The 27,842-nt window shown below is 41.6% G+C and overlaps 2 protein-coding genes across 10 annotated transcripts in view; one reads left to right on the forward strand and one right to left on the reverse strand.

Moving 5' to 3' along the window:
- Positions 1 to 42: 42 nt before the first annotated feature.
- ANGEL2 (angel homolog 2) lies at positions 43 to 21,443 on the forward strand. Of its 8 annotated transcripts, none has more exons than XM_052806047.1 (11): positions 43 to 133; positions 705 to 872; positions 4,358 to 4,456; positions 6,570 to 7,003; positions 9,177 to 9,430; positions 11,923 to 11,992; positions 13,719 to 14,140; positions 15,146 to 15,272; positions 15,917 to 15,977; positions 17,920 to 18,083; positions 20,944 to 21,443. In XM_052806047.1, the coding sequence occupies exons 4-11, from the start codon at positions 6,577 to 6,579 to the stop codon at positions 21,096 to 21,098; spliced, it is 1,680 nt and encodes a 559-aa protein (XP_052662007.1). In that variant the 5' UTR covers positions 43 to 133; positions 705 to 872; positions 4,358 to 4,456; positions 6,570 to 6,576; the 3' UTR covers positions 21,099 to 21,443. The 8 variants fall into 8 exon arrangements, with proteins under 8 accessions (XP_052662007.1, XP_052662010.1, XP_052662008.1 ...); XM_052806050.1 differs by lacking the exons at positions 43 to 133; positions 20,944 to 21,443 and adding exons at positions 152 to 513; positions 18,640 to 19,311; XM_052806045.1 differs by lacking the exon at positions 43 to 133 and adding an exon at positions 154 to 513 and having other exon boundaries at positions 4,287 to 4,456.
- Positions 21,444 to 22,842: 1,399 nt separating this feature from the next.
- Positions 22,843 to 27,842, reverse strand: part of VASH2 (vasohibin 2) — a 38,487-nt gene continuing 33,487 nt past the window's right edge. For both annotated transcript variants that reach the window (XM_052806053.1, XM_052806052.1), the window contains one exon: positions 22,843 to 24,533. In XM_052806053.1, coding sequence (XP_052662013.1) covers positions 24,464 to 24,533 — 70 coding nt within the window. In that variant the 3' untranslated portion in view covers positions 22,843 to 24,463. The remainder of the gene's footprint in view (positions 24,534 to 27,842) is intronic.

Genomic DNA, 27,842 nt, shown 5'->3' on the forward strand with positions numbered 1-27,842 from the left:
CAGCAACGCCCCGCCCCGCCCGGGCGGTGCCGGGGGCCTGGGCGGGCCGGGCCCGCCCCGCCGCGGGGAACCCAACCGCCCGCCCGCCCGCCGGGGAGAGTGGCGGCCGTGAGGGGACTGCCCGGGTGCTTGTGTGGGTGGGTGTTCTTTAACTGGGTTTGGCGGCTGGGCCGAGGCTGAGCCAGAGGCGGGCGCCGCAGCCGCCAGGGTGCCGGGAGGTCCGCGGCCTGGCCGGGCCCTCTCCCTCCCGCACCGCTTCCAGCTGCCGGGTTTGAGTATCCCCGGTTCCTAACAGGCAGCTTGGAGGTGGCCGCCGCCTCCTCCGGAGCCTGAAAGTCTGCGTAGCGTGGGTGAAGCCAAGGTGTCGCGGTCAAATCATCCAGGCACGGCCCTGCGGCAGCCCAGTCCCGTTCACGGTGTTCTGCTAGGGCACGGCTGTGAGGGATTTACACTCAGCAGTGACCACCGAGCCCCTTTCAAAGGCAGGCGCTGCATGGCGACTACAAATCTGTGGTAAGGCCTTCCACTGACAGCGGTGGTACACCACCTCCAGCGTTCGCCGTGGGCTATTTTAAGATATGCTGCCCTAAATCTAAAGGCCTGTGACGCAGAAGCGACTCGCGGATTTTAAAGAGGAATGTTAACGGAAAGGCAAGTTTGATGGTTACTGAATCGCCATGGTTTGTGTTTCATGTGTTCTCCAGATTCTTTAAGCTGTACCTGGACACCTCCCTGCAGATGGGTTCTCGTGTGCGCACAGGTCTGCGAAACACTTTGGTGTGAGGAAACTCTCCAGGGTTTGAGGCACATTGCTTCAGTTCAGAGGAGCGCAACTTTGCGCGGCAAGACGTTCTCCTTCTGTAAGATTACAGGTACCTTCAATTACTTGGCTGTAGCAGGATCTGTACCAACATAGATCTATGCAAATAGAGATCACACTTAAGATTATGTAAACTTTTAAGATTATTTTCTGGTTTTATCACTCTGTTTTCATTCATTTAATAGCAGATGTTGGAAAAATCATCTTTTCATTACCAGATTATTAATGTCTCTGATCTCATGCAGATCTTTAACATAGAGAAAAATACTTAATTGCATTTCTTTGTAAAAGATGAGAGGCTCTTGTACTGAAGCTCATAGTAAGCAAGTGTCTCTCCTTTGAGGATGACTGAACTGCATCGTGAATCCTTACAACATTCCCAATTATTGCTATGTAAATGAAAGGCTGTTTTCTATAATCACATTCATTTTCTGAGTTCCAGGTCAGATTCACTTCTACAAGCTGTTGAGTATTTCCATGCAGTTTCAGTGTCACGCTGTTTGGAAGTACTGCCACAGTTTCACCTCATCCTTATTCCTAGTGATTACAAGATTAGTGTTACTTTTAATTTCAACACTGCCCTCATTCAATTCATATCTCATTATAATAGGAATTCCAACCTGCATACCAGAGGCAAGTAGGTCCTGCAAATGTGCAGAGTCAGGGAAACAGGCATGAGTGGACCAGCTGTTCCCTTCCCAGGGCTGGTGTTGATTTGACAGTCCTGGAGAGCCTAGCAAAGTCAGGTCAGAGGAGCTCCACATAGAAGTGTTCTAGTATCCAGATAGAGCTGCTTCTTTGAATAGTGCTATCCCAGAGTTTTCTGTGGGAGAACACAATGACTCTTCCTAACATGTCATAGGACAGAAACAGCCCAAGCATGAGTTTTATAGCATCCTGCCTCTCCATTTTTTTTTGATTACTTTGACATTCCCAGTTATCAAAAAAGATTCTTTATCCTTTTTATCTCTTAAGAATTGCTTGATAGGTCTAGTCTATTTTGCATGGGGAACATTTTCTTAAGGAATGGGGAAGAAAGAGGACATTGATTGTTAGAAGCTCACTTGCCATTCTCACCTTCTGAGAGAGGAAGAGTGTGTCTTTTACATCTTTTGACAAGGTGTTGGTACATCTAACTTCATGGAAGTAACTACCAAAAGGAGCACCTCGGAGATAATTCGGTCGTGATCATCATTCTTCCAAAGCAAGTTTCTAAGTCGCAAAGCTAAAAGATACACATCAAACTCCATTAGATAGTGACTGTTTACCTATACTAATGATGATGCAGTTGAAGTTTCACTGAAAGAGACTTTCCAAGAAGAGATCTTCTGTTTGGAGTAATTTTAATGTACATATTAGGGAATCTAATCTGAGGTTTGTTTAGATCTGAAATGGACAGAATGATCTCAAGGATACTTTTTTATTCTCAACTTCTCTAATTTTAGCTATAGGAAGCTTGCACCTACTCAGATGTGGTGGCATCACATCCAAAAAACAAACAGCTGGTTGAAAATACACTCAAGTAAACAAGGAACGCTTTCTAGCATGGTATACTAATTATTTGATACATCATGCAGCTCGTATAACCCTCTAGTGTAATAATGTGATTAGACAACCAGTTCTGGTATAAATTTGCTTATGAAGCAGCACTTACTTGTAACGTCTCATAAGATGTGGTAGTTTTGAGGTTTTAATGGTATAAACAGAAATCAATGGGACTGAAGCCGTCATTGACTAATTCCTGATGAATTATATAATAGAGCTCATTTAAATTTCAATAGCCAACTGATGCATGTTCTGAGAAAAAAATTCCATCTTCAAATGCTGTCTCACTCAAAAGTTAGCAATTTGGTGGGAGGAGGAAGGGAGAAGAAGCAGTAGGAATAGAGAACAAGACAGAGAAGAGTATATTGCAACAGCGTAACTCCATGGTTGAACCAAGAAGGACAATAACTGATCAGATATATGGAATAGCTTCTTCACGCAGAACAATGGAGTAGTCTGAGATTTTTCAGCATGGAAGAAGAAATAACATGAGGGGACATGATAGTGGTCCATGAAATCATGAGTGGCATGGAGAAGATGGATGGGGATGGACTGTTCAGTCTCTCTTAACACAAGAACCAGAGGCCAGTGAAGCTGGTATGAATGGGGTCATAAAATTAATAATAATAAAATAGTTCCTCACATAATGAGTGCTAGACCAGCAGGACTCTTGTCAAAGGATGTTGCTGATGCAGAAAGTTCACAAATTCAAATACTTGGGGGAGAGAGTCACTGAGAGTCACTAAAGAGACAAACACATCAGGCTTAGGAAATCTACTGAGCTGAAAACGGCTACAGGCAGGGAGAGTGTTCATTTGAAGTTTGCCCAGCTCCTGCACTTCTCTAGGCATCTGCTGCTAACTGCTTTTAGAAAGCAGGAAACTGAGCTCAGTGGACCATTGATTTGAACAACCATGGCTGTTCTTATGTGCAGTATAATCAATCAAAACATCCCTCAGTGAGTCAGTAGCCCGCATTCACTAGGGAGTTTCGAAAGCTCAAATGACTCATAAAATAATTTGGCTTCTAGTTACAATCAGAATTTGGAGATACCTATTTTGAATAATATCTCTTAGCATGGTATAGTCAACCTAGATACACAAAATAATAATTAGAGGAGACTAAACAATCCGCAATTAAGTGTTACTGGCTTATTAAGACTTTCCTAGGTCAAGGCAAGAAATAATAGCAACGTTGAGATGAGAAACAATTTGCATCTTATTAATAGGTTAATCTTTTTATCTTCTGTCTGTTACCCAATTAACTTTTATGCTTAACAGCATATCTTCCTTTTCATTAAGGCTTATCTTAAAAAAAAAAAACCCAAAGCTTCACCCCTTCCCTTTTTCCAGCATCATTACTGAGATTACTATTACGTAAAAACCTTTGAAATGACAGAGTAACTTGGGCATCTTGTGCAGGTCAAAATACAGAAAATAACTGCATTCCATGGGAAGATTCCCTCTGTTCCTAAAAATAACAGCATTTGTTGTTGTTGCTAAAGCTATGGCGTACTGTCTTCTATCTTAGAAATATATCAAATACATAGGAATATGTCAAAAATATAGAAAAGAACAAATTACCAAAATAACATAGGTCTGGAAAATATAGTTGGGAGATCTTTTACTACCCACGTATTATGGAGCTAGTAGCGTTGCTCTCTTATTACATTGTGAAGAAACTAACAGAAAATGGATGGGTATTTTTACCTTTTGCCAGTAAGTAACTTGTATCCAAGAAGTGGAAAACCCAAAGTGCATTTGACATGTTGCCTAACTAGCACACTCTTAACATAATTACATTATTCCAGTTCCAGTCTTCCCTACCACTCCTGGGGAAACTTTAAAATTATTGTTATTTACATTCACTTTTATGACACAAGTAAAAGCAATGCAGAGAACAGTATTTTACTTGATTACAGTTCCTGCACAGCATCTGCACGATTCAGCACTATCATATTTCATTCGCTTTGTACTACGTTTCCCTAAACAGAGCCAGCGTTTACTGTGTCCTCAGAAGACCTCAAGAAAGCGTTTCAAGTGTTTATTCAAGCAACATCAACAGAGATCAAGAGGATTGTTTATGTAGCTGGTAAGTAGCGGTGGGTCCACCTACGGGGCCTGCGGGGGCGGGCAGGTCTCCCACCCGTCCCGGAGGCCAGGTCTCCTCAGCAGGGCGTCTTCAGGTGCGTTTTAACCTGAGAATGCTAAAATACTCTCTCAGGTGAGTGGGTTTTGTTCTTCTGCAAGCAGTAAACATGGTGCTGCTGCCCTGAAATGGCACCTTGAAACCCGCGGCAGCTCTTACTTGAGACCGACCCTTTGACCCTACAGGGACCACACGGTAATCCCAGGGAGAAGACCGCATGTGGAAACTACTGCATTAGCACAGTGTGACATCCATTTAAAAGAATCAGAAGTCTGAAATCAAGCAGCCTACGACCCGCCGTTGCTGCGCTCTGCAGCCGCTGCTGCGCCGGTGCGGCCCCCTCCCGGCGGCCGAGGCAAGCTGCAGCCCGCCTGCAGCCGAGCGGGCTCCCGGGTCGCCACCCCGCCCCGGCCCAAGATGGCGGCCTGGCTTCCGCGCCGGCCTCCCGGATCAAACATGGCTCCGGGGCGCAGCGCCGGCCTTTGGACTACAAGTCCCAGGAGCGAGCGGGCGGGGCGCGGCCGCCGCCCGTGCCGGGTAAGCGGCGGCCCGGGAGCGCGGTGGCGGCGGGCGGAGCTGGGGCTGCCCTGGGATGACCCCCTCTGGGGGCGCCGGGGCTGCGCGGCGCCGATAGCGGGGCCCCCCGGGCCGGGCCCGCGCCCGGGCCCGCCGGGAGGTAAACGGCGGCGCGGGGGTTGGGGCGGAGGCCGAGGCGGCCTGTGCGGGGGGCCCCGTGCGGCTGGCGGGGGCCCGGCGGCGCTGGAGTTGCCCGTTCATGGACAGCCCGAAGTCCCAGCCGGGGCTGGGGGAGGCCGGCGAGCGGCCTGGCCGCGGGAGCTGAGCCCCCGGCCCGGCCGGGCGGGGCAGGTCGGGGGTTGATGGACAGTCACTTGTTCTAAATACCCGCCATTAGCCAGAGCATGGCCGCGGTAAACAAAACACGGCGCGGGCGTGGGCTTTTCCTTTGCCGAGTGTCGGTGGTTGTGGGGAAGTACTCGCCCGGGGCTGGGCTTTTAGGAAGGGAGACTTTCTCAGCGCTTTTCCGTAAAAGAGGTGTTTCGGGGGGCTTTTGCAAAGGCGTGGCGCCTCTTCCTCTCGGCTCCGTCGTAATGCCTTGGTGCCCTGGGGTGTGTTTTGCTAATGTGTCTGTCGAGCTACTTCTGGTGCGCTGTGGTGGAAAGTGCTGTTTCAGGAGAAGCTGGTTTTGCGGGAAGCTGTATTTAGGCTTGTTTGCTAGGCTGAACGGCAGCTGGGAGGTTCTCGCTTTAGTTCAGCTTAAGGCATACTGATCTTCGATATCTTTTGCTTGTAAGCTAAAAATACGCCTTCTTATGTAAACAATGAGGAAGCTGGGACATTTTGATGTCACTCAGCCTTCCTTCCTGCGTTTTTGTTGCCACACAGATTTTTATTTTTTGGTTTTTTGGAAGAAAGGAAAAAAACACCTTATTTTCTATGGCTTTAATCACTAAGCTGTGCTTTTCCCAGCTGGAAAAGAAATAAGAAGACAAATTTAGTCTATAAGCTGGTGCCAGGGATGCTGTGAGAGTTAGTACCTCTGTTTCCCTGTCTTCTTGGCATTGTAGTTTGAGCCAAGTCAATGGCTTTTGAACAAATTTCTGACTGCTTGAAGGAAAGTGGTTTTCTGATGCCTTTCAAATAGCCTTATCGTAAAGTTAATGCAGCATGCAAAAATGACCTTTTGTAAAGGTCATTCCACTGAGCACTTCAAAGATCTGGTAGTTGAATTCAACAAGGCGGAAAATAAATTGTAAATAGTTATTCAAATGGATAGAGTTTGGAAATTAAATGGCATTTGTAAACCTGAAGGGGGAGAAAAATACAAGGTTGTTTTGAAAAGTCCCACGCTGCATATCATTTAGATAAAGGTTTAAATATCTTGTATGTATCTAAAAAGGTTTGAACGTGTTGTATGTGTTAGCTTATACAAGATATTATTTCTCTACAAGTCACGACCAGGATGACTTGCATCTACAGCCTTCTATAGGCTGATGTAGTTGTGGGTAAGTAATGAAACCTGTGCTTTCTTTGGTAGACACTCCATGCTGCCCCGTCACATGCAGAGGCTGGGAAGAGACTGGATCACCCACTGGAACGGTTCTCAGATACTCGCCTTGAACAGCCCGGTTTCCAGCTGTATGAGATGGGCCGGACACTATCCCTGGGCCTCGTTTCCACCCCCTGTTCCAGGTGATTTCTCAGCAAACTGGAGACTCCCTCCATTTTTTGGGCCTTGGACACAATTTCAGAACTCTAATTGGCAGCTTGATAACTTCATGCAAAGTTCTTGCTTTCACCTACCTAACCCCAGTATGAAATCTGAGGGAGAAGAGCCATTGACAAAGAAGAGAAGACTCAGTGGCCAGCATGATACTTCAACTCCTGAAGAAGAAACAAACTCCTCCAGTCAGAAGGAAGCATTGTGTCTTTCTGTAGCACAGAATGAAGAAAAACAGAGCAGCAAGAAAGGTAAAAGATGCTCTTTGCTCATTTTCCTTGTTTATTTGTAATGCTAAACACATCTAACAAGTTATAAGCAGTATTGCCTGCACCTTTTGAGTTACTGTTTTTCTTGGCACCTCTCTCAAGAAAACATCTGTCTTAAAAATGTTACATTTTGTAATGCTGTTTAGTCTGTAAACTTGTATTTTGCGCTGTCGAACAGTCTGCTGGAATTAGGTTCGCTGCTCTTGGCAGTAGAATGCAGTCAGTTATGTGAGGGATTGCCCAGCTGGGGAGTCCTGAGGTTGGTTCAGGCAACTCTTTCAGGTATCTGTTGCCAGATCATGTCTGTTCACTTGGGGAACTCTTTTAAAGCAAAAAGATCTAGCTAACTTGCTTTAGGGCTGGCAGTTGTATAGCTTCATTCCTTGTGCTGTACCTGAGTTCATAAACCCTGCTGGACCTGAATTGGCTTCTTTCTGAGCCAGTCGAGTTATCTGTGACCTAGATAACTGAGAATTAATGGACTGAGATTTAGTGGTATTTGCTTCCAGTGTGATTGTGTGGTTTTGTTTTTATAACTGTATTCTGCCACTGGCATGTTAGCAAGTTTTGTGTCAGACCGTGCCTGGCAGAGCAAATAGCAAGTGTACTTATCCAGATAAATACAATAAGAAGTGCAAAGATGTCTACCAACTCAGTAACAGACTTTCATGAAACTTAAAAGTGTCTGCGTTAGCTTATTACAGATATAATCATCTACATAGCATCCAAATGTTTTACTGAGTATTGTGGATAGTAACAGTTTTGTCTACTGTGAAACAAATAGAGGGGCACAGTAAAAATTAAGGCCCTCTTGCATAAATCACTTCCTTAACAAAATAAACTGGAAGTTGTATTATGGCTGAAAAGGGCGACAGATGCCATCTGCATCCCAAAGGGATTTTTGGACACAAATATCCATAAGGCTCAGAAACATCATATCCATCTTCAGGAGCTGAAGGAAGGGAGTTTGCTTTGTGCCTTTATTGCTCAGTCCTCTCTTAACCCCCCCTCGACATACCTTTATTTGAGAGTGTGGTTATCATTGTGGTCCTACCTGGTTATCTTTTGCTCACATATTGTAAGGTGATGGTAATTAAAGACACCTGTTGAGGAATAATGCAGCCTCTCTCCCACTGTAGAAACAGTACTTAAAGCCTTGCTGTATTCATTGCAAATACTAGATAAAGTCCTGAATAATGTAAGTACAGTGCTGAAATTTAATGCCCAAATAGAGCAGATACTAAGAGCTATAGCTGCAGTCTGCCACTGGTTGATAGCGCAGATATCTGGAGCTCGGTATACTCTCAGATAGGTTCAGACATAAAGGCTGAAAGGCACCTTTGTTCATGAGTTTTGTAAGTGGAAAAATACATATCTGAAAAATAATTGGATGCTTAATGATGGGCAGGCATATTTTTATAAACTTTCATATAATGATATTAAGAATAAGTATGAAACTAGGAATGGTAGAAAGGCAAAGTAAGCCTTTTCAGAAGTTCTTGGTATTTCTGAGGCTTATTAATTTTTTAATTTCTCAACCTCACTGAGGGAGATCAGGTTCTTTATCTGTTTTGGGACCCCTGTAATGGACCCTGTTGCAGCTTATGGCTGAGATTTTCAGACTGTACACAGGCTAGAGCTGAACCCTTTGTTTGATTCCTAACCCTTTGTTAGTCATGGCTAGAGAGATCAACAAGATGCCCATACGCTGCTCTAAAGGGTGTACCCCAGACAGACATACCCCATCTCCACTGAGGAGGTAGTGGCAGAAGGCAGCATAAGACTATGTCAACAGACTGGATTTGGTTTACCAGTTTGACAGCCTTTCTACAGGGAGCAGGGTGGTGTACTCTGACTGCAACCATCTCCTTAGGACATGCCAGTTTCCTAATTTCAAAGCAGTTTGAAATCCAGGGCATATAATGGCTTTGTGCTGTGTTTTGGGATTGGGGGGGGGGGGGGTTGTTTGTTTTTGTTTTTTACTGATGCTTGTATAAAGTTCATCTTAAACAGAGGGTCTAAATCACTGCTAATCAATTGTTAATTGCTTAAGCAATTTGAAAGACAAATAGTTGTCAGTGGAATGATTTCTAAGAGCAGTAAGAAGTCATACAGTCTATTACATAACTTTTTCTGCTTCATATGCTTTTAACAGGAACTGTCAAAAGACATTGGGAATATTTCTGTCAGCACAGTGGAACAATGAAAATCTTTGAAAATAAAGAAACTGACCAAAGCAATACAGAAAGTGAGGCAAAATTTGATTTTACAGTCATGTCCTACAATATCCTCTCACAGAATTTGTTAGAAGATAACTCCCACCTGTACAAACACTGCAGGCAACGGTTGTTAATCTGGACATACAGATTTCCCAACATTCTACAAGAAATCAAACAGCTGGATGCAGATGTGAGTAGAAAATGAGCATGTGGATATTTCTTAAAAACTGATAAACTGGAGTAGCAAATTCTTGCTGTTCCTTATTTTGATAGGTGGGCTGTCTAGTGAATCCAACGGAGCTTTTAGTTATGCCATGCTTAACAGTAGTTTTGATTTATGCTTGTGCAATTACTGTATTCTGTGCGATCTGAACTTACAGAAAAGGCAAACTCTACAGTGCATATCACTCATAGTTGCCTTTTTTGTCGATAACTTTCTAGAATGGTCTTTTTGACATGACTTTGATGTTCTGCTGATACACTGCAATTTTTTTTTTTTGTAATTCCAAAACCTCCTTTCTTCACATAAATCTTTCTCAGTCTGCACCTAGAGCACACTTGAGTGCTGTAAATAAGACATCGAACATAAGAACAGCTTTACTTGCATAGGTCAAAGGTCCACCTAGTCTAGTGTCATGTTTGTAACAGTAGCTAACAATAGATGCTTAGAGTAGGAGAACAGGGCACCTTTCTCCAGGATAGTCTCAGCTTCTGGGACTGTACAGTTCAGGAGGCTCTCTCTTTAATTGTGCCCTAAGTTATTTGGTACAAATGACGTGAAAGACTGAATAGTTTTGGTCGTTATTTGCAAACACTTAATCTTGCATGCCAGGCTTTTGTGGAGGAAAAATAGTATGCATGCACACAGGAGGGTCAAATTAAGACAACCTCCAGGACGGGCATTTTCTAACTTCCAGGTGTGTGACTTTGACTTCATATTTGTTTAGGTAGTAGTTACACCAGGAGTCTGTATACTCAGTGAATCAAAAGTCTCTTTCTAAAATCTGGCTGCTAATCCTTCAGAGCCATTTGTTAGACCAGGTAATGGAGAACTTATGTCTGAATTCTTTATTTGGAAGGCAGACTCAAATGTCTGACTTTTTTTGATTGTATGAGGACTGGAGTGATGAGACTGCTATGTGGATCTCCATTTTCTTGAGATTAATGTTCAAGGCTGAGAGAAAGATGCAGGTTAGTAGCATTCATGTGAGACTGATCCAAAAGTATTCCTCTGAGGTGTTCATTTCTCTCTTCATCTGGTACTCTGCACTGTTTGACTTGTGAACAAGCTTGCTGTTCTCTACTGAGGCATAACTCTGAACTTCTGCTTACATTGGGGTCTCAAAAAATACCTTACCATGTTCTCAACTGGTTGTGGGGTTTTGGGGGGTTTTTTTGAGGACATGTCACTTACTGTTAATCTTATTCAGGAAGTCAAGTCAGTAAACTTTTTGCTTCAGTTGTTCAGGCCATTAAAAGTTTGGTGATAGAATCCAACTTGTTCATGTCAGAAACCAGTACTGAAAAAATCAAAGTAGTTGTATTAAGGAAGCCACAGAAAAAACTACCTTGTACCATTTGAAAAATGCAGTTATGTTAGTACATAGCCAGGAAGCTGGACATTAAAGTCCTTTTCAAGCTCTGCTTTTCTTCCTAATAAATTTATACATATTGTATGTATGTATCTTTACAGTGAGATACATTAGTGGGCTTTCTGGGAGGAGCATTGGACAAAGGGACTCTGGTGACAATCTGCCTGTTGCTATTAGTGGTAACAGACTGTTCTCCAGGGTGGAAGGGTTGGAGCTGAAGCCAACCCCTCTAGCAAAAAGCAGTTCAGTTCAGGGTACTTGCTAAAGTCTGCAGAGCCACACAATGCAGCAGTGGGGTAAAGAGGTGATGCCTTGTATTGCATGCATTGAGTCATGATGAGCAGCTGCTCACATACCCTAGTAGGTGCAGGTGCCCTTTGCCCAGAGGAATTTCTTGCTAAAGGACATAGACTTTTAACTGATCAATTGTTTTGAACTGTAACCTTAAAGTGAAGCAGAGACTTCAGAATATTGCTTGAATATTGGTTCTCCTTTGAGACCTTGAATGAGCTAGCATCAGCTGGGTAAGTACAGTCTGTTGCTGCATTTCAGCAAGCAGTGCTAACTTGTTACCCTTCAGGAACTCAGTCCTTCATCAGAGTCCGAAGGTGGTTGTAAATCTGTGTGTTACTGCAGTGTGCAGGGAGAAGACTCCAAGATGCTCAGAACTCTCTTAATGGAGTATTTTGAGGTTGATCTTTGGTTCAGGTTGTTATAAAATGGAAGCTTGTTGTCCACCCTGTAGGTAATGAAAAGTGTGCCCTTGGCGTTTTCATCACACTGCTCTGGCATTTAGCCCTCCCCCAGACTGCTGAGAATGTATTAGCAGGTCACTGTTTTCATTAAATTTAATTTCACATCTGAAAATGTATGTCTGTCTGAGAAAGGGTGGGAGGAATTGAGGCCCTCTTCACAATTTTAAGGAGCATTTTCTATAGGAGAGTGAATCCTTTTCTGTGATTATGGAGGCAAAAAGCCTCTGAATTTTTTTTTTTTTTTTAGTACCTATGCAGACTGGCCAACAGAGATACGATACAGTAATATTTTGATGTAGTTACTAATATCTTTTAATTGTAAACTTTTGCCTTAGGTACTCTGTTTACAAGAAGTGCAAGAAGACCACTACAGAACAGAGATCAAGTCAAGTTTGGAATCCCTGGGTATGATGAAACTCTTGTGACCAATACATTGTCTTCTCCCCTGCCCCAGTACTATTTTCCTCAGAAAAACTCTCTTAGATTATAGAATCAAGTCTCCTGCCATCAGATGCAACAATGTTGTGTACTCCCCTTTATAAATTCATCAAGTGCTCTCTTGAAACTACCTTAGTGTTTTCTACTAGTATTCCTGTTGGATGGCTTTTCTAAGATATGTTTTTCTGGCTTGAAACCTTCCAAATATCAGCACTAAATTTTATCCATGGTGAGTTTATATTAATTAGTTTTTATACTAGTACTGTCAGTCAGCCTAAATAGCACTGTCTTATCACTGTCCTGTGTGAATTTATGGAAGGAACATGTTGCTAGAGGTGTGATTCCATGGTGGTTTAAACTGATCTAAATCTTTTGTGCCCTGCACCTCCTTCAAGTCCCAGGGCCCTGTTCTCTTCCTGGCACTGGTACTTGCCTGATGCCAGGAGGAGCCCATTCAAGGAACAGCACTGGACTGATACTTTTTTCTTTCTTGGTTAGTTGCAGGTAGTCTAGCTCTCAGAATGGAGTGTTTGTAAAGAAGGTAGAGTAATGGCAGTACTGATTTAAATCCACTTGAAATGTGAAACAACACTGTAAGGCCAGACTCGTCTGGGCAACCGAGCTTCCTGCTGCTATACATGAGGATCTGTTGCTTGCTGTAGCTCTTCCTCTTCCCCTCCCTAGCTCCCAGTCCTGCCCCTTCTTCCGGGCTAGTTCTGGCACTCACTAGACCTTTACCTTGGTGAAATCCACCAGTCCAGCAGAATACTATCCAGACTAATTTTTTATTCCTGGATTAGTTTTCTGTTGGCTTACTGAGTTAACAGTAGGTGCCACAAGAAGTGGCAAGAGCACATGGTCTGGAGCTGGCAGAGAGGAGTAGGAATCCCCTGTGTTCCAGCACTGGCGTGAGCTCAGAGGTCAACTTGTTCCACTTCATGGGGCTGTACTTTATGAATTCATATGGCATGGACTGGGCAGAGAAGCATTTTAAAATGGCAAAAACTAGATATTGTTTCAAGATCATTAGTTTTTTCTTACATCAATAAGGTGTCATTAAAATCTGCATTTCACCTCTACGTAAAATGAAGAACTTGGCAAATTACTATTTTCAGGTGGACTTGTTTGATCTCTGATACTGTCATTTGATGAGTGTCTCAGTTTCCCTGTTGAAAGCTTGCTGCTAACATGATAATTACATAATTGTGTAAATATGTTTGAGACCTTTGTTCTATGAATCATTTTAGACAGTGATTTATGACTTACAGGGATTATTGCTTTTGGTTCGAATGCTTCTCTGGTATTATTCCTAAACCATTGTGGTAACATCCAGAAAAAACTGCAATACGCAAGTTCACTTTCATGTGACTTGCAGGGGGGTTTTTTGTTGTTTTGGTTTGGGATTTTTTCCACACGAGGAGAGAAGAACATGCCTGGTATCTTAAAGTATGTAGGTGGTTACACATCACAAAAGATATCAGACCACGTTTCCTGTAGTATGTAAACTGAAGCTAGACAGGACAGAAAGACTCTTGTGTTCACTTTTCTATGTGAACTTCACATAGTCTTTGGTACTTCAGACTGGGTGTTGACTGCCATGTGATAAAAGTAGTGTGAGGTTTTTCTAACTTTTTTAAAAAATAATCTCTATTTATACAATGGTATTTTATGTTTTGAATTGCCTTTCTTGCAGGATATCACTGTGAGTATAAAATGAGGACAGGGAGAAAACCTGATGGCTGTGCCATTTGCTTCAAAACTTCCAAATTTCGCCTGATTTCATCAAACCCTGTGGAATTTTTTCGCCACGATATTCCACTCTTGGACAGGGATAACGTTGGACTGGTGTTGCTTTTGGAGCCTATACTTCACTGTAAAACTAATGCTGCAATCTGTATAGCCAACACACATCTGCTGTATAACCCAAGGCGAGGGGACATCAAACTGACCCAACTTGCAATGCTCCTGGCAGAGATTGCTAGTGTTGCCCCTCAGAAGGATGGTACCTTCTGTCCAATTATTATCTGTGGTGACTTCAATTCTGTTCCTGGTTCTCCATTGTACAGATTTATAAAGGAAGGAAAGTTAAATTATGAAGGACTTGCTATAGGGAAGGTAGGTTATGCTTTTCACTTCTCACAAAAAAAGATTAATGCTGATTAAAGAGAATATTTAATTGAGTGGTGCTAGCATGCTGTAGCTGTGATTATTTCCATTGCAGTACCAATCTAAGGGCCCTTTATGCGGTCTGCAAAGCGAAAGTTACTGTGGATTTACTAAAATATGCTTGAGTATATTAGCTGTGCCTTACAGAATATTGTATCTGCTTCTAGAATTCTGAAATTAAAAACTTGCAAACAAATTAACTGTTCTTGAAACATAGTTATCCACAGGATGATTGTATCACTGTGTTTAAGTGTCCCAGTCTTTAAGTAGGATAAAATAACTACTTAATCAAATACCTACTGTGTACTCCATGGGAAGATGACTCTTATTTTAGATAAACTTTGAATTACAGTGGCTAGAATAATTGTAAAAGCAAAAATGCAATTAGATGCTGAACCTAACCTCTTGTATGTAGCTGTTGGATGTGTCAAATGCTATTTAATAGAAAGTAACTGGAGTACATAAAATGAGAAGACATGAAAAAATAACCCCACTGGTGTTTGTTGCTAGCGGGTAGTTGTTTCAAGCCCAGCTTTGACTTGACTTGCTCCCGGAAGAGTAAATGTCATGAAGATAAAGTAAGTGTCTGCTAGGGAGCTGTATATACTCAGTCCTGTTATGTTGCTAAAAGTGGTTTTGGTAGTCTTTCAGCTTAGTGTCACAAGAACTATCTTGAAAAACTGGGTACCTGCAAAAAAGTTGGTAAGAGTAAACGAAGGGGGTGTACATAAGGGGTGTTGTTATTTTTACAGAGATTTGACAAGCCATTGTAAAAGATTTATTCTAAAGGGGTGGGGCTTTTCTTTGCTTAAAACTTTAAAATTTACAAAAAATGTCCACTCCAGGTTTTGGTTTGTTGCTTTTGTGTTGTGGGGGGTTTTTTTGGTTTGTGTTTTTTTTTTTTTTTTTTAAATCAGATTTCTGCCTGAGAAAAGCTCATGTTGTCTTCCTTAGGTCTCTGGACAAGAACAGTTTCCAAGGGGACAAAGAATCTTATCTATTCCAATTTGGCCAAAAAAATTAGGTATTTCACAAAACTGTGTATATGAAATAAAACAGCAACAAAAAGAAGGAAATGCAGGTCAGTTTCTGGGTTGATGAGTTTTGTGGTCCTTTGAAAATATCATTCAGGTAGCACTGAAAAACAGATGTTTTGTTCTAGTCAGGGAAAAACAGTGAGTCTTGAGCTTGCAAAACTTCTTTGTTGGGCTCATTAGAGTCTAAAGCTATGTGTTCATGTAAAGAGTTGCAAATTTGAATCTTAAGAAGATAATAGTTAGAAATTGCCATTCACAAGCTGGTGCATAATATTTAAACTATTGCGTTTGCATCATGAGAGCCAGTTGTGCTGTGACTGGGAAAAGAGATGGAGGAATGCAGCACACGTATGCAGCAGGAACATACGTTCTGCTTCAGTGTTTATGTATTATAGTGCAGAGTAATTCCTTGCTGAGTATTACTACATCTTTCATCCACCATTTTTTCTTTGACAGAAAAACCAATTTTAAATGAATGGGACATCATTTGAAAGAGTCTTTGGAGGGGATCTTACTAATTCAACAGAAGAATTTAGTCCAGCTTTATGAATTGTATCTTGCCTGCTGCAAAAAATAAGTGTACTTAAAGATACTTTTTTCTGTAGCTTTTCCTTTCTGTAGTTCTTCAATACTGGTCTCGCCCACATCCTATTTTTAAATGTAAATTGAATGTATTTTTATTTTGCAGGAGAAAAATTGGAAGCAGCAAAACTGGACAACACTCAGGAGATTGTAATAGCATCTGAAAAGTATGTGTTGGGGGAAAAAAATGGAGGCCCTTGATGGTTCCTAGTTTGGGGGGTTGTTTTTTGTTTTTGTTTTGTTTTATTTTAGACTGAACTTGCATCTGATTCCAGATGTGGATAAAAGATGCTGACCCAACCCAGTCTGCCCATCTGGCAAAAAAATCGTCCATTTAAACATGAAGAGACTGATCAGATAGCAAAAGACTAGAACTGGAAATAATGGAGTGTGTGTTCTTGTGGGAACTTGCAGAAATTATTTCAGAATGCAGGGGCGAGGTGTCAGTGCTGTTTAGAGGGTGCTTTCTGTCTGCTTATTAAAAGAATGCTTTTGACATTTTTAGTCATTCCTTGATATAAACAGGACATCTTGCTCTGTAGTGATATCGTAGGAAAGCTGTGAACTTCAGTCCAGTTGCAGAAACCATGTTTTTAAGGTGGGGGGAAATGAACAAAAACCCCAGTGTTGTCCAGCTGCTTAACTGTTCGCACTTCTCTTTTTACTGTTTTTGAGATACTGGTTTATGGATGCTAATAAAATCCTATAATACAATATGAAATTGGGATGAAGGAGGGAAAGGAACTGGAAGATCTTCCTTGTCAGAAGTTCTGTGGGAGAATATAAGTTCTCCGAGTCCCAGAAATTTGGAGTATTATGGATTTGGTAGTACAACTCAGATCAAAACATTTGCTTATTAAACTGAAGGAGGAAGCAACCACCACTAGACTGCTGAGAAGGAAAATATAACTGCTTTTTGAAAGGAAGAATGTATTTGCATTTACCAAACTGGGAAAGACATATAAAGTAAGGCATAGAAGGAAATTGCCCTAGCTGTATATGTGTTATGTCAGGCTCCAAGTCAGCCATTTCTTACCAGAAATGAAATCTTGGTATCACTGCAGATAGCTATATTAAAACCCTTGGTGATTCTTGGTGATGAAAAAGCTAAGTAATGGCATTTCTGAGAAAAGCAGTAGATAACAAGACAGGAAGCCCTATTATATGGTGTAAACCCATAGCATGCCACATGTTGAACACTGCTTGCAGGGTTTTTTGCCTCATCTTAAAAAGGATGTCATCTAACAAGAGCAGGAATTACTACCCTTCTGTGTTGTATTGACTGGCATGTTTGTCTCTCTTCTCTAAATCAGGCAGGTAACATGCCGATTTTTTTCTTTAAATTGCTTGGTTTTTAACCAGAACACATTGCAGCTCAGGTTTAAAATGCAGCCATGCAAGGTGAGGCAGGTAGAGCTGAGGGATGGATGATTTGCAGAGCTGATGGGAGCAAATGGCTGGGAGGGAGAGAGGAGCTCTTTTGCTGAGAGGTGCGGTTTTGCAGTTTATTTTCAAGATTGAAAAAACAGGTGAGACAAGATGGGCTGAACTGAAGAGGAACAGACTGATACATGATGGGGAGAAACAAAATGGGAGCCTGAGTGGAAGAAAGAAGATTAGGCACAGCCTAACCTGAAAGCACTTGATAGCTTTAGTTTAGGGGAGAAAAAAACAACTAAAAATCTTAATTTCTCTATATGCTGAAGTGCCTGGTTAGATGAGTTCATGGTCTGTTGTTCTCATGTAAGCTGCTCTCATAGACACTTCTACCCATGTGTCAGGGACAGATTGCTGAACAAGGACACATGAAATCTTCACACAAAGTGTAGATGGAGGTGAAAGCTATGTATATTTGAAGTGTCAGTTTAGCCAGTTTTGATAGGCTCTTGGGTATCTGCCTTTTACTTGAAAAAGCTGCCTGCATTTTGCCTTCAGAGGTTTAGGCCACTAACACAAAAGGCTATGGGGTTGATCACGAGAGAAATGCCAGTTTGCATATCCAGATAATTCATTTTGTTTGTAACCAGGAACTATTTGGTATTTCTTCATTGCTTATTCTTTCTAGGAAAGACAAGAAAATAAAATCCTTTTCTTTTGACTCCTGTTTAGGTTGTCTTCAAAATTGCAGCATCATTTTAAATTGTCTTCAGTATATTCTCATTACTTTCCTGAAACTGGGATACCAGAAGTAACGACTTGTCACTCCCGAAGTGCTGTCACTGTGGATTATATCTTCTATTCTGCAGCAAATGATGATACTGCTGCCCAGCCAGGTGAAGAAACCAACTTTCAATTATTTTTCATGAATGCTAAATAGGAACATTTGGATGCTGTTCTAAGGGAAATGTAGTGAAAATTTAATCCATATGAAGTACCTTGGAGGTTTGTGGTAGTGCCTTGAATGTCAGCTGTTATCTGAGAAATGTGGCTGGCCTTGTTGACTCCCCACAGTTGGACTTGTAGTGCCACACAGGGCAAACTTTTCCACCTAACTGAACGTTCCTGTAGTTGTCATCTCAGTATTGAGACAAGAGCTGAGGCTACAGAAAAGCAGCTGTGTAAATAGCACCTGAGAAATACTGCTTGTCAGTAACTTATGCAGGACCTTAGTGGCCAGACCTACAAGAAAGTACTATTTCCAATCATTTAATCAACAAAATGGTGAACGGCAACTTATGATGTGCATTAAAACTGATAAATGAACTGTTTCTTAGAAGGTTACTTTTCAGATAGTCTTGATAGTCTTGTCTGTCAAGTAAATGACCTCTGTGGCCCTTGCTCTGAGAGCAGTCACTTGCACATGCCCAGTTGTCACTCTCTTGATTGCAGTTGCAGCTAAAACTCACCAGATGGTGCAAGAAAGACATGGTACCTCCGCGGGTGTGTTTCTTGATGGGTAACACAGTGCTATCCTTTACTGCATTTGTGCTCTTACCGTGGATACTTCTGAGCAGCGTGCTTTCCCATGTCATCATTAGTTCTGTGTTTTATGCCGTCGTCAAAGGTCATTGCACAGTGCAGTGCTAGCAGATAAATGGCTGTGCAGAATTCAGAACAAAGAAACCTGGATTCCACTCCTGCTCCCGCTATAGATTGCAACTGATTTTTATAAATTAACATTGTTTTCAATATATGAGATGAAAATACCACCTTCATCTCTTATACCTTGAGACTAGATTGTTGAAATTCATTGAGTCAATGCACGAATGTCTCATTTGTCATAACACGCACAGTAAATGCTATCTTAATGTAAAATATCAAATACAAAAGCTTCACAACACAAATAAAAGCTTTGACTGAAAAACTAGGATATGAGAAGAATCTAAATAACTTCTGAATGCTGTGTGATTTCAGAGTGCATACCTGTGCAAAATTTAATCCTAATGTGCCTGCTTATGTATTTTCTTGCACCATCATTGTCCCAGCAGAGCTATAGCACTTTTTTCTTTCTGCACTTGTTTTTCAAATAGATTCTTCACCCCACATCAGAGTACAGAATGAGACCAAACTTGAATTCTCCAGGTAGTTTAAACTGCTGTAGCTTTTATTTGGTAGTTCTTAGAAACTAAATAATAGTCTGGATTTTCAGTCTGAACAAGTGAGTATTAAATGTGGTCTAGGCTGATGGATCACTTTTTTTTCCATGTAAAGGGGTTTTTTTGGAAAGTTTTTGTGCTTTAGTCTATGTCATGCTTAGCCAAGTATTTGGTGTGGTATTCAGGATTTGCTGTGAAAGCAGGGTTCAGTATCTGCCCGAGTCCTGCAGGACTCAGTTTTGCTGTTTCCAGAGTAGTCTGAGCTGACATCACTGCATGCAGACCAAGCTCTCTGTAGCAATAAACTGCTCCTTCGTAGACATGCAGGTGCTGTCAAATGATAAATTTGGCTCAAGAGCTGGGCAAATGTGTGCTGTGGAGCTACTGAGACATTTTTGCAGTAAAAAACTTTTCAGAGCAGCAGTAAACAGCTGCTGCATTGTTAGAGAACTGGAAAGCTGGCAGATGGCAATGGAGTGAAGCTGTTGAACTAGCCGAGGAGTTTAACAGTTGCTGGATAATCCTTTAAAATACGCCTAAGTGTAAGCCAGTACCAGCTTCAGCCAGGAAGTTCTGAAATTGCTGATCACTTTCATACAGAAAATATTCTTGTCAAAGTTACAGCTGCCATTTGTGCTGGTCCTGAAAGCACCCAACCTGCTCAGAATAATCTCTGTGCTCTGAAAGCAATAGCTAGGGTTGCTGAATAGTCGTCTCACTCAAGTAGATAGCTCCAGAAGTCTAAAAGTTTGACACATCATGGAATGATCTCATTCTCAATGGAATTTCTTTACTTGAGCTGGAAAAAGCTTGTTACTCTTTGCTGATGATGGTTTTCTGGTTTTTGTTTGTGTTTTGTTTGTTTTTTTTAATGAAGACACAAATATTTTAAGTATAGTGTAATAATAGCAAAGCTGTGAGTCATCTTCCCCTCTTCCATGAGCAATACGGTGTTTCTTGTGTGTGTGTGGGGGGGGATTTTTTTGTAGTGGTGGTTTTGTTTGTTTGGGGGTTTTTTAGGTGATAATAGCAAGAGGTAGCAGGAAATAATGGAGGAAGATCCCTTTCTTGTGAACAGATAGGAAGGGAAATGCCAGAAGGCTTTCTTACTTATGAGCAAGAGTTCCTGTATGAGTTGCCTGCTGGAGAACTGCTTGCTTGAGGATACAGAAATAAAATGTTATGTGAACCAGTAACTCTCAAAAGATGCTTAATTTTGCAAGTGTCAGCTCTGTTCAGCAATGCTGTTGTGCTAGAGTATAGGACTGGATTGTGTAAGGCTTTTTCAGGGGAGTTACAATGAACAAATAAATCCCTTTCCCTTTCTACCTCAATTTATCCCTCCACAAAATGGAGGGGTAGTGTCTTGCAGAGTACTTAGAATCAGCAGAGCTCAAAGTTGTACTGTGAGAGTAATAGCAAACAAGAAGAATTTCTGAACTACCTTATTGGTGATTTTGCATGGAACAATAATGACTTCAGATTATTTCTGCCATACTGTTTTCCTCCTTGTGCGTATGTATGTGTGATTTTTTTTTTTTTTTTTTTAGCCCACAATGATGAATGTTTCTACTTTTTTTTTTTTTCTTTAAACCAGGAGCAGAAGATTCTGTTCATGGAGGTCTGAAACTTCTTGGCAGGCTGGCACTTCTAACAGAGAAAGATCTTTGGACTGTTAATGGTCTTCCCAACGAAAATAACTCTTCCGACCACCTGCCATTGCTAGCAGAGTTCAGGCTTATTGAACGGTAATATCCAAAGGACTTTTCGTGTAGGTAAAGTTACCTTCACCTTCTCTCTTCATGTGATTATTATTATTTTTTTAAAGGTTAATTCAAGCACTGCTGGTCCGGTTTAAATAAGTTTGCATGCATGCTGATTTGTTAGTGTTGTGTAGACTTTTTAAAGAGACTTTTTTTTTAAAAACGTTTAAATTACTTTATGAAGTCTTTAAGGCAGAAAGAAAAGGTTTTACATTAGCTTCCTCTTTGATAATGGAAAACATCTGTGCCAGTCTCAAAATGGCATTATTTTTCATGGAGATGCTGTAAATGGTTTTTATTGTAAATCATAGTAAAAGTGATTATTCTCTGAAAACTGCGTGCTTTTTCAAGTAAAGGGGAGTGAGTTTGTGTGCATGCCACGCTTTTATAATGAGCTGAAAGTACTGTTTTACTACAAAGTTGCTCTGTAGACACCCATCTAAATGCTTCTGCAAAGGAATTTCCTCAGTTACCTAGAGTGTAGTCAGTGCAGAGGCTGCAAGATTAGACTTCCAAAGGAAGAAGATAGCTTTGCAGTAAGGCAAATATTTATGTTCTAAAAAGTAACTTCTTAGAAGTTAGAGCTTAAATATATAGGTAGCATTCACTGGCATCTTTTCAAAAGTATCTGAAATAAAACAAAGTCTAATGAGCATGAAGACTTACATATATAATAACCCATTAATGATTAGCTATAGGGTGGGCTTAAGGGCTTTATGTTCAGTGATTTCTTTGTAGAACAATAATGAGGTAGGTATTTAACAATCTTAAAAAAAATCTGGTTTAGTTCATTCCCATTTGTCCTGTCTTGATTTTAGAAATTACTTAGATCTTTTCTGGAATAGAAACCTTGACTGGACAAAAAAATAACCCAAAGTCATTAAAAAAAAAAAACCTACCATGATATTTTATTGAAGTTTCATGCTGTACCTAAACATACAAGTGATTAAAAATAACAAAAAGTCATGCATATTTTCTACACTATTTGACCACTTTGCAGTAAGTTAGAAGAACAGTCACTAGAACCACACTTAAGACAAATGCCATCATAAGCAATTTTCAAGAGAATATTTCAGCTGAACTTCAAAATGAGAACCAAAAGCAATTTGTCACACCTCTACAGCATTGAAAAGTTTCAGTATAAGTTAGAGGTTAAGAGAAAATAACTCAAATTGTACTGGACAATGGTAAAAACTATCTACCAACCATCACTACTTGAGCTGAAGTAAACCCTGATTTCATAGAAAAAAAAAAACTTGCAACATATCAGATAACCTTGTGCTATAGGATACAGCTGATCAAAGTAAGTTTTTCACATCATTTTACCCATAAGAAATCTAAGATACATGAAAAAAATTGTTTAGGTCACAAGACACTCAGCAGCATGAGTTTTACAACTGAAACTCTGCAGCTGATGTTAAATTACACAAGAATTTCTTCTGAAAGAATATTTCCCTCTCTTCAGTTTCACTCCTCAACCAAAAAAAAAAAATCCTATTATGAACACAGGAGTGGAGCAGTTTGCAGAAAGAGGGATGGGAAAGACCTCCCTGTAATTGATATGGTAATCTTGTTTGAAAAGGTGTAATACATTTGAAAAGTCTTCTTTCTAGACCTTCTGAAGTCTAATTGGTAGAAGGCCTTTCACTGTTTGTAGAAGGTTGCTGGCTCTTGGTGTTGTCTTCCTGTCCTAGGTAGGTAAGCTTCATTGCTCAAAAAAGTCAATGATGAGGTCTGTGTACAAGCAATCATCTCCTTCTGTATCCATTCAGTTGCTGGCTGATAAAAGTGTTGTAGGAGCTTAAATCATTCAATTTGAGTAAGCATTATCATCACTGTGTTACAATGTCCTGTCTTCATTGAGATCCCAAAAAAGTAAGTGCCCAGGAGGGGAGGTACACAAGGCCCATGGCAGTATCATCTACAAGTACAGCACAAAGGGTAGAGGCTGGACTTGTATAATAATCCAGTTTCTATTTAGGCACCTAATGAAATATTTTCAGGAATGCAGCACTCAAATGCTTCCAGGGAACTTCACTAACACCCATGGTAGACCCCAGTGAAAGTCTTACCATGTCACTTGAGAATGCTGCTGTCCATCGCAAGTCCTTAGCTACGTCTTAGAACAAAAGGACTGAGTAGGGAAGAAGCAGACAAGCTTGATTTTCAGCTATTTCAGACATACAATTTAATTTATTGCTGAAGTTATTCCAATACAAGCTTCCTTATTCAGGTCTGACTAAGCTGTTGTTACTACAACACATATAGGAAAAACTCCCTACAGCAGCATGGCAGAAGGTTAACTTCAGCCTGCAATGTCTGATCTTAATATAAGATGTCAAGGCATCACCATCTGAGACTGCTCAGCCTTTCAAAGACAAGGTTCAAAGTTACACATAAATGCTGAAAGAAAAGCATATAGACTCAGGTTAGCAATTCTGACATTTTTTCCATTATTCCAGGAACACATATGAGAAACAAACTGACTAGTAGGTGAACGCTTGTCTCTACAAAACAGCAATCTCTACGTTTTGTGCTTCAGCAGTATAGTCCGGAAAGACTAAGAGCTAGTGACAAGTATAAAAAAATTATGAAAGCTTGAAAATTCATTATTCATCAGTTATCATTTTTAAAAAAACCCAAACCCTTGTATTTTGCCTAATAAGCTGTCAGTGTTTAAGAATACACTTGCATATTACTATTACTTAACATCTTTCAGCAACATGCACAAAATAGTAATATAGGTGGCAGTAAAACATCCAATGCTGTTTTAATACTACCAGAAATGCTGGGCAACAGTACAAATTAGTTACAAAACAATAATACTGACAGTTTTGCATATCTGTTAAGTTTAGTGAGGTAATGTTGATACTTTAAAAACTCATGCCACTTCTGCACTGCTTGTTTTTATTGCTGAATTAAATAAATACTATGATTTTTTAACTGCACTGCACCCCAGCACATCTTAACACTAAGAATATGATTTCTTAGTCATCCCAATGCTACTACCCAGCACAATGCCCAAATTCAATTAATACTTGTCCAGGGAAATTATATTTGAAGAAACTCTCACACCACTGGAGTCACCTGCTACATGATGGAGGGGAAAAAAAAAAATCTCATATCCTGCCAAACATCATTTTAGGTTGTCTTCACTGATGCCTTTTCTGTAATTTGAAATAAAATAAATACTGCCACCAAAAAAGAATTTGCCCTGTTCTATTTTCTAGGTAAAACTTTAATTGTAAGAGTCCACAAGTTAATAAATAGTCCCATTCCTTTTTCCTTCCAACGGAGTGCAGGTAAAGTGCAGCGGGAAGCACCAGGAAGCCCTCTGTCCAGTGTATGGCTTTGTTAGATGCGGAGCTGGTAGCCTACCTCATTGAGCGTAGCCAGGTCTCCTTTCTTGTCCACCACCGCAGGCCTGCGAGCAAAGGAGGGAAGAGGGCACTGCTCACCAGCAATCCCACACTGCCATGCAGAAGTGGAGAGAGCAGTTGTCAAAACAGGAATGGTTTACTTCAAAATAGGACCGACTACATCTAATTTTCTCATCATAAGCACAATCCTGCTGGATTTGTCACATGAACTAGTGTGACCAAGCTACTCATGTGGGTTGCCTCTGAAGCCAAGCACCAGCTAAGAACAAGTCATCCCATCCTGAGGTCCGTGATCTGAGCCTGGGAGCACCCCTCTCCCTCTGACTTGAGAGAGGGCCTAAATGAGTAGCTAAGGCTGGACACATCCCACCTGTGATCTACCCCAGAGCAGGACCCTGGCTTTTAGAATAAAGTGGAAACAGCCAAGAGCAAACAGGCACAGCCTCTAACATGGCCACAGCACATTGTCTCTCAACCTGCCCACTCCTCTTGGCTAGGTCTGTGAATGGCTAGAGCCCACCAAATAAACACAAGATGAACTCCCTTCAGTCTCCAGGCATCTTATATTCTGATACAGTCCAGCCATTCACTTGAGTAATCACACACACACATGCTGTTAGGTCATTTAAGTACATCAACAACCTGAACCAAAAGAAACCTTGAGATTGAGCCATAAGTCTCTCCCTATTTAGCAAGCAATGGAAAAGCTCCTGCAACAAAGTTGTCAAACTGAAACAATCCTGGTGATTTATAGTCTATGGAGGTGTCTCTAATCTGAGAGTTTATTCCAGGCTCTTAGCTATTTTCACACTAAGCCATATATTTGCTTTTCTAAAGAAAGACATTGTTTAAAATACATGTTTCTCCTAGTAGACTCCACAGCACGTCTGCCTCACTGCAAAACCACAGATAAAGCCTAAGTAGTACAGCATGAAGCTGGTAACGGCCCCAGTGCTTTCCTACAGCTCCTCAGACCTAGTTTCCAGCTCTTGCACTTACTTTTCACTCATTATGCAGCAGATATGACCCATGAGTTCACACACGCAAGGCTGATGCTTCCCTCCTCATTGCGTGCTGCCTGCCCATTTCTGCGACAGCGCTCTGCGCAGCCAGCACGGCCACCAGAGAGGCAGCGCGCAGCAGGCGGGCTGTCAGGCCAGGGAAGGCCCTGCCCTGCCTGTGGCACGCTGCTGGCTGCATGCACCAATCTAAGAGCTGTACCACTGCTGCCCTAAGAGGTTGGGATGTATAGCTCACATATATCAGCACATATACATGTGCGGCAGAGCCTCAGAAATATTTTTTGAATTCTTTGATTCAATGAGTGGGGGTTTTTTGTTGTTTTTTGGGGTTGTTTGGGTTTGTTTGTTTTTTTTTAAGATCAGTGCTGCTAACAGCAGATCTCTGCTGAGAATTTGCACAGCATTTGAGAGCTGGGGACATTGCTATGGACAACTGATGCTCTTCTGCCTAGTCACACATTGAATGCAACCTGTTTTTTTGCCACTTATCCAAGCACCTCTATTAACCCCATCATCCTGTTTGCAGTACTGCCCTGCACCCTGCCTCGTGTTTGTCTCATTTTTTAAGTACTTCACAGAAGTGAAGGAGTCTTCACTTGTCTCTGTCACTTGCAGAAAGGGATCACACCTGAAGAAATCATTGTAAGATAGTTTGGATTTTTCCACTTTATTCCTTCAGAGCAGATGGGATTTGACTAGCCAGAAAACAAGCTACAAGCTGCATTCCTCAGAGCTTGTGTAAGAGTCAGAGACCAGCAAGAGATGCGTTCTATGTTCCAGCGTGCCTGCCCTTCTTCTCTCCCTCCCTCAAATTTAGGGATCCTCTTCCCTTCCCACCCTTTTCTCCCTCCCTCCCTCCCTCCAATTGAAGGCAGAATATGGTTTTAGTTAAAGCATACCTGCATGGTTCTACCTTCTCTGATTATCCAAGAGAGATGGGGAGTCACTGCACACCCATGGCAACATGCCCATTTCCACTCCATGACAATTCTCTAGCTTGTAGCTACCCACAGACTGTCCTCCATAAGGCTTCTCTTCAGGGTTTTAGGAAGAGGCAAGGATTTTTTGGAGCAGAGGCACCGCAGCTCCTACTCTCCTTGGTGGGCAAATGACCTGATGTCAAACATCCCCTCTAGAAGCAAGAGACCTCTGCTATACTCACCCATCAGATCACACCTCCTGTCCAAAGTGCCATGGTAATGAGCAGCTGAATAAGCACTGCATAGCTGCTGGGTACACAGTATTCATGAGCTGTCTGCATTGGATCTGCCTGATTTTGTACATCCTAATATAACATAATCCTAATATAATCCTGCCCCCTTGCACATCCTAATGTAATGGACTAACAGAATTTTCCTTTCAACAGCTAAATTAGGCCAGAAGCACACAAGACCAGTGTTGCTATGACACTCACAGAGCATGCATGTGTTAAGCCTCAGTATAAAATTAAAAGGAAATAGATCTGGTGAACTGACATTTAGGGGCAGGCTGCCGCATGATGCTCCCGTCCAAACTCATATCAACACTCCCAAACCCCTCCAGCTCCAGCACTTCTATTGGGGATGAAGCACTGCATTGCCTGTTCCAGCACAGTGGCTTGCAATTTACTGCAAGCTCCTGCTTTGGGACTTCAGAGGATGGACAAGCGGATGCAGTAAAGCTTCAGACTTACTAGACAGATTCACACCACCCTATATCCTCTTTATTCATCCTGTCTGCTGGCCACCCTTAGCAGGATCACATCAGCCGTGGGCTAAGAGCACATGGACTGTTACCATAGGTCAGTTAATGAACTGCGATTTGACTACACACCAGTCTCCTACACAGGCACATACTGCTTATTGCATTGCCACCCATGTCCTGCAACATACTCTATCTGCCTTGTGGCTGTATTTTCAGGCTAAAACACTATCGTGGGCTTGCTAGTGGCCACCACCGGCATTTACCTAACAAACTAGTAAGGAACCAGGATGAGAAGGTAAAGGGTTGGGGCTGCTCTGTCCTTAAGCACTGCTTCAGCCTTTGTACTTCAGAAACAATCCAGCAAAGACATTCCAGTTCACATATTTTTTCATTGGGAGATTTCTCCCAGCAGGCCCGTATAATTTTATTGTTGACAAAAACCAGGCTGTAATAACAGCTTGTCATCAGCAGGTGAAGCCTCTCAAATGAATGTGTTATTCAGCCCCTGCCAGCTCACGCTAGAGCAAAACACTTCTCTCCCCCTCCCCTACAAGCTCTAAAAAGCCGTAATTACAGCATGTGAGTAAGAGATCCACAAAGAAACAAAACACAGTGTTGATAAGCACGGCCATTCTTTAGCTAGGATTT

Source organism: Harpia harpyja, chromosome 13, assembly GCF_026419915.1.
Source record: "Harpia harpyja isolate bHarHar1 chromosome 13, bHarHar1 primary haplotype, whole genome shotgun sequence".
Lineage (NCBI taxonomy): Eukaryota > Metazoa > Chordata > Aves > Accipitriformes > Accipitridae > Harpia > Harpia harpyja.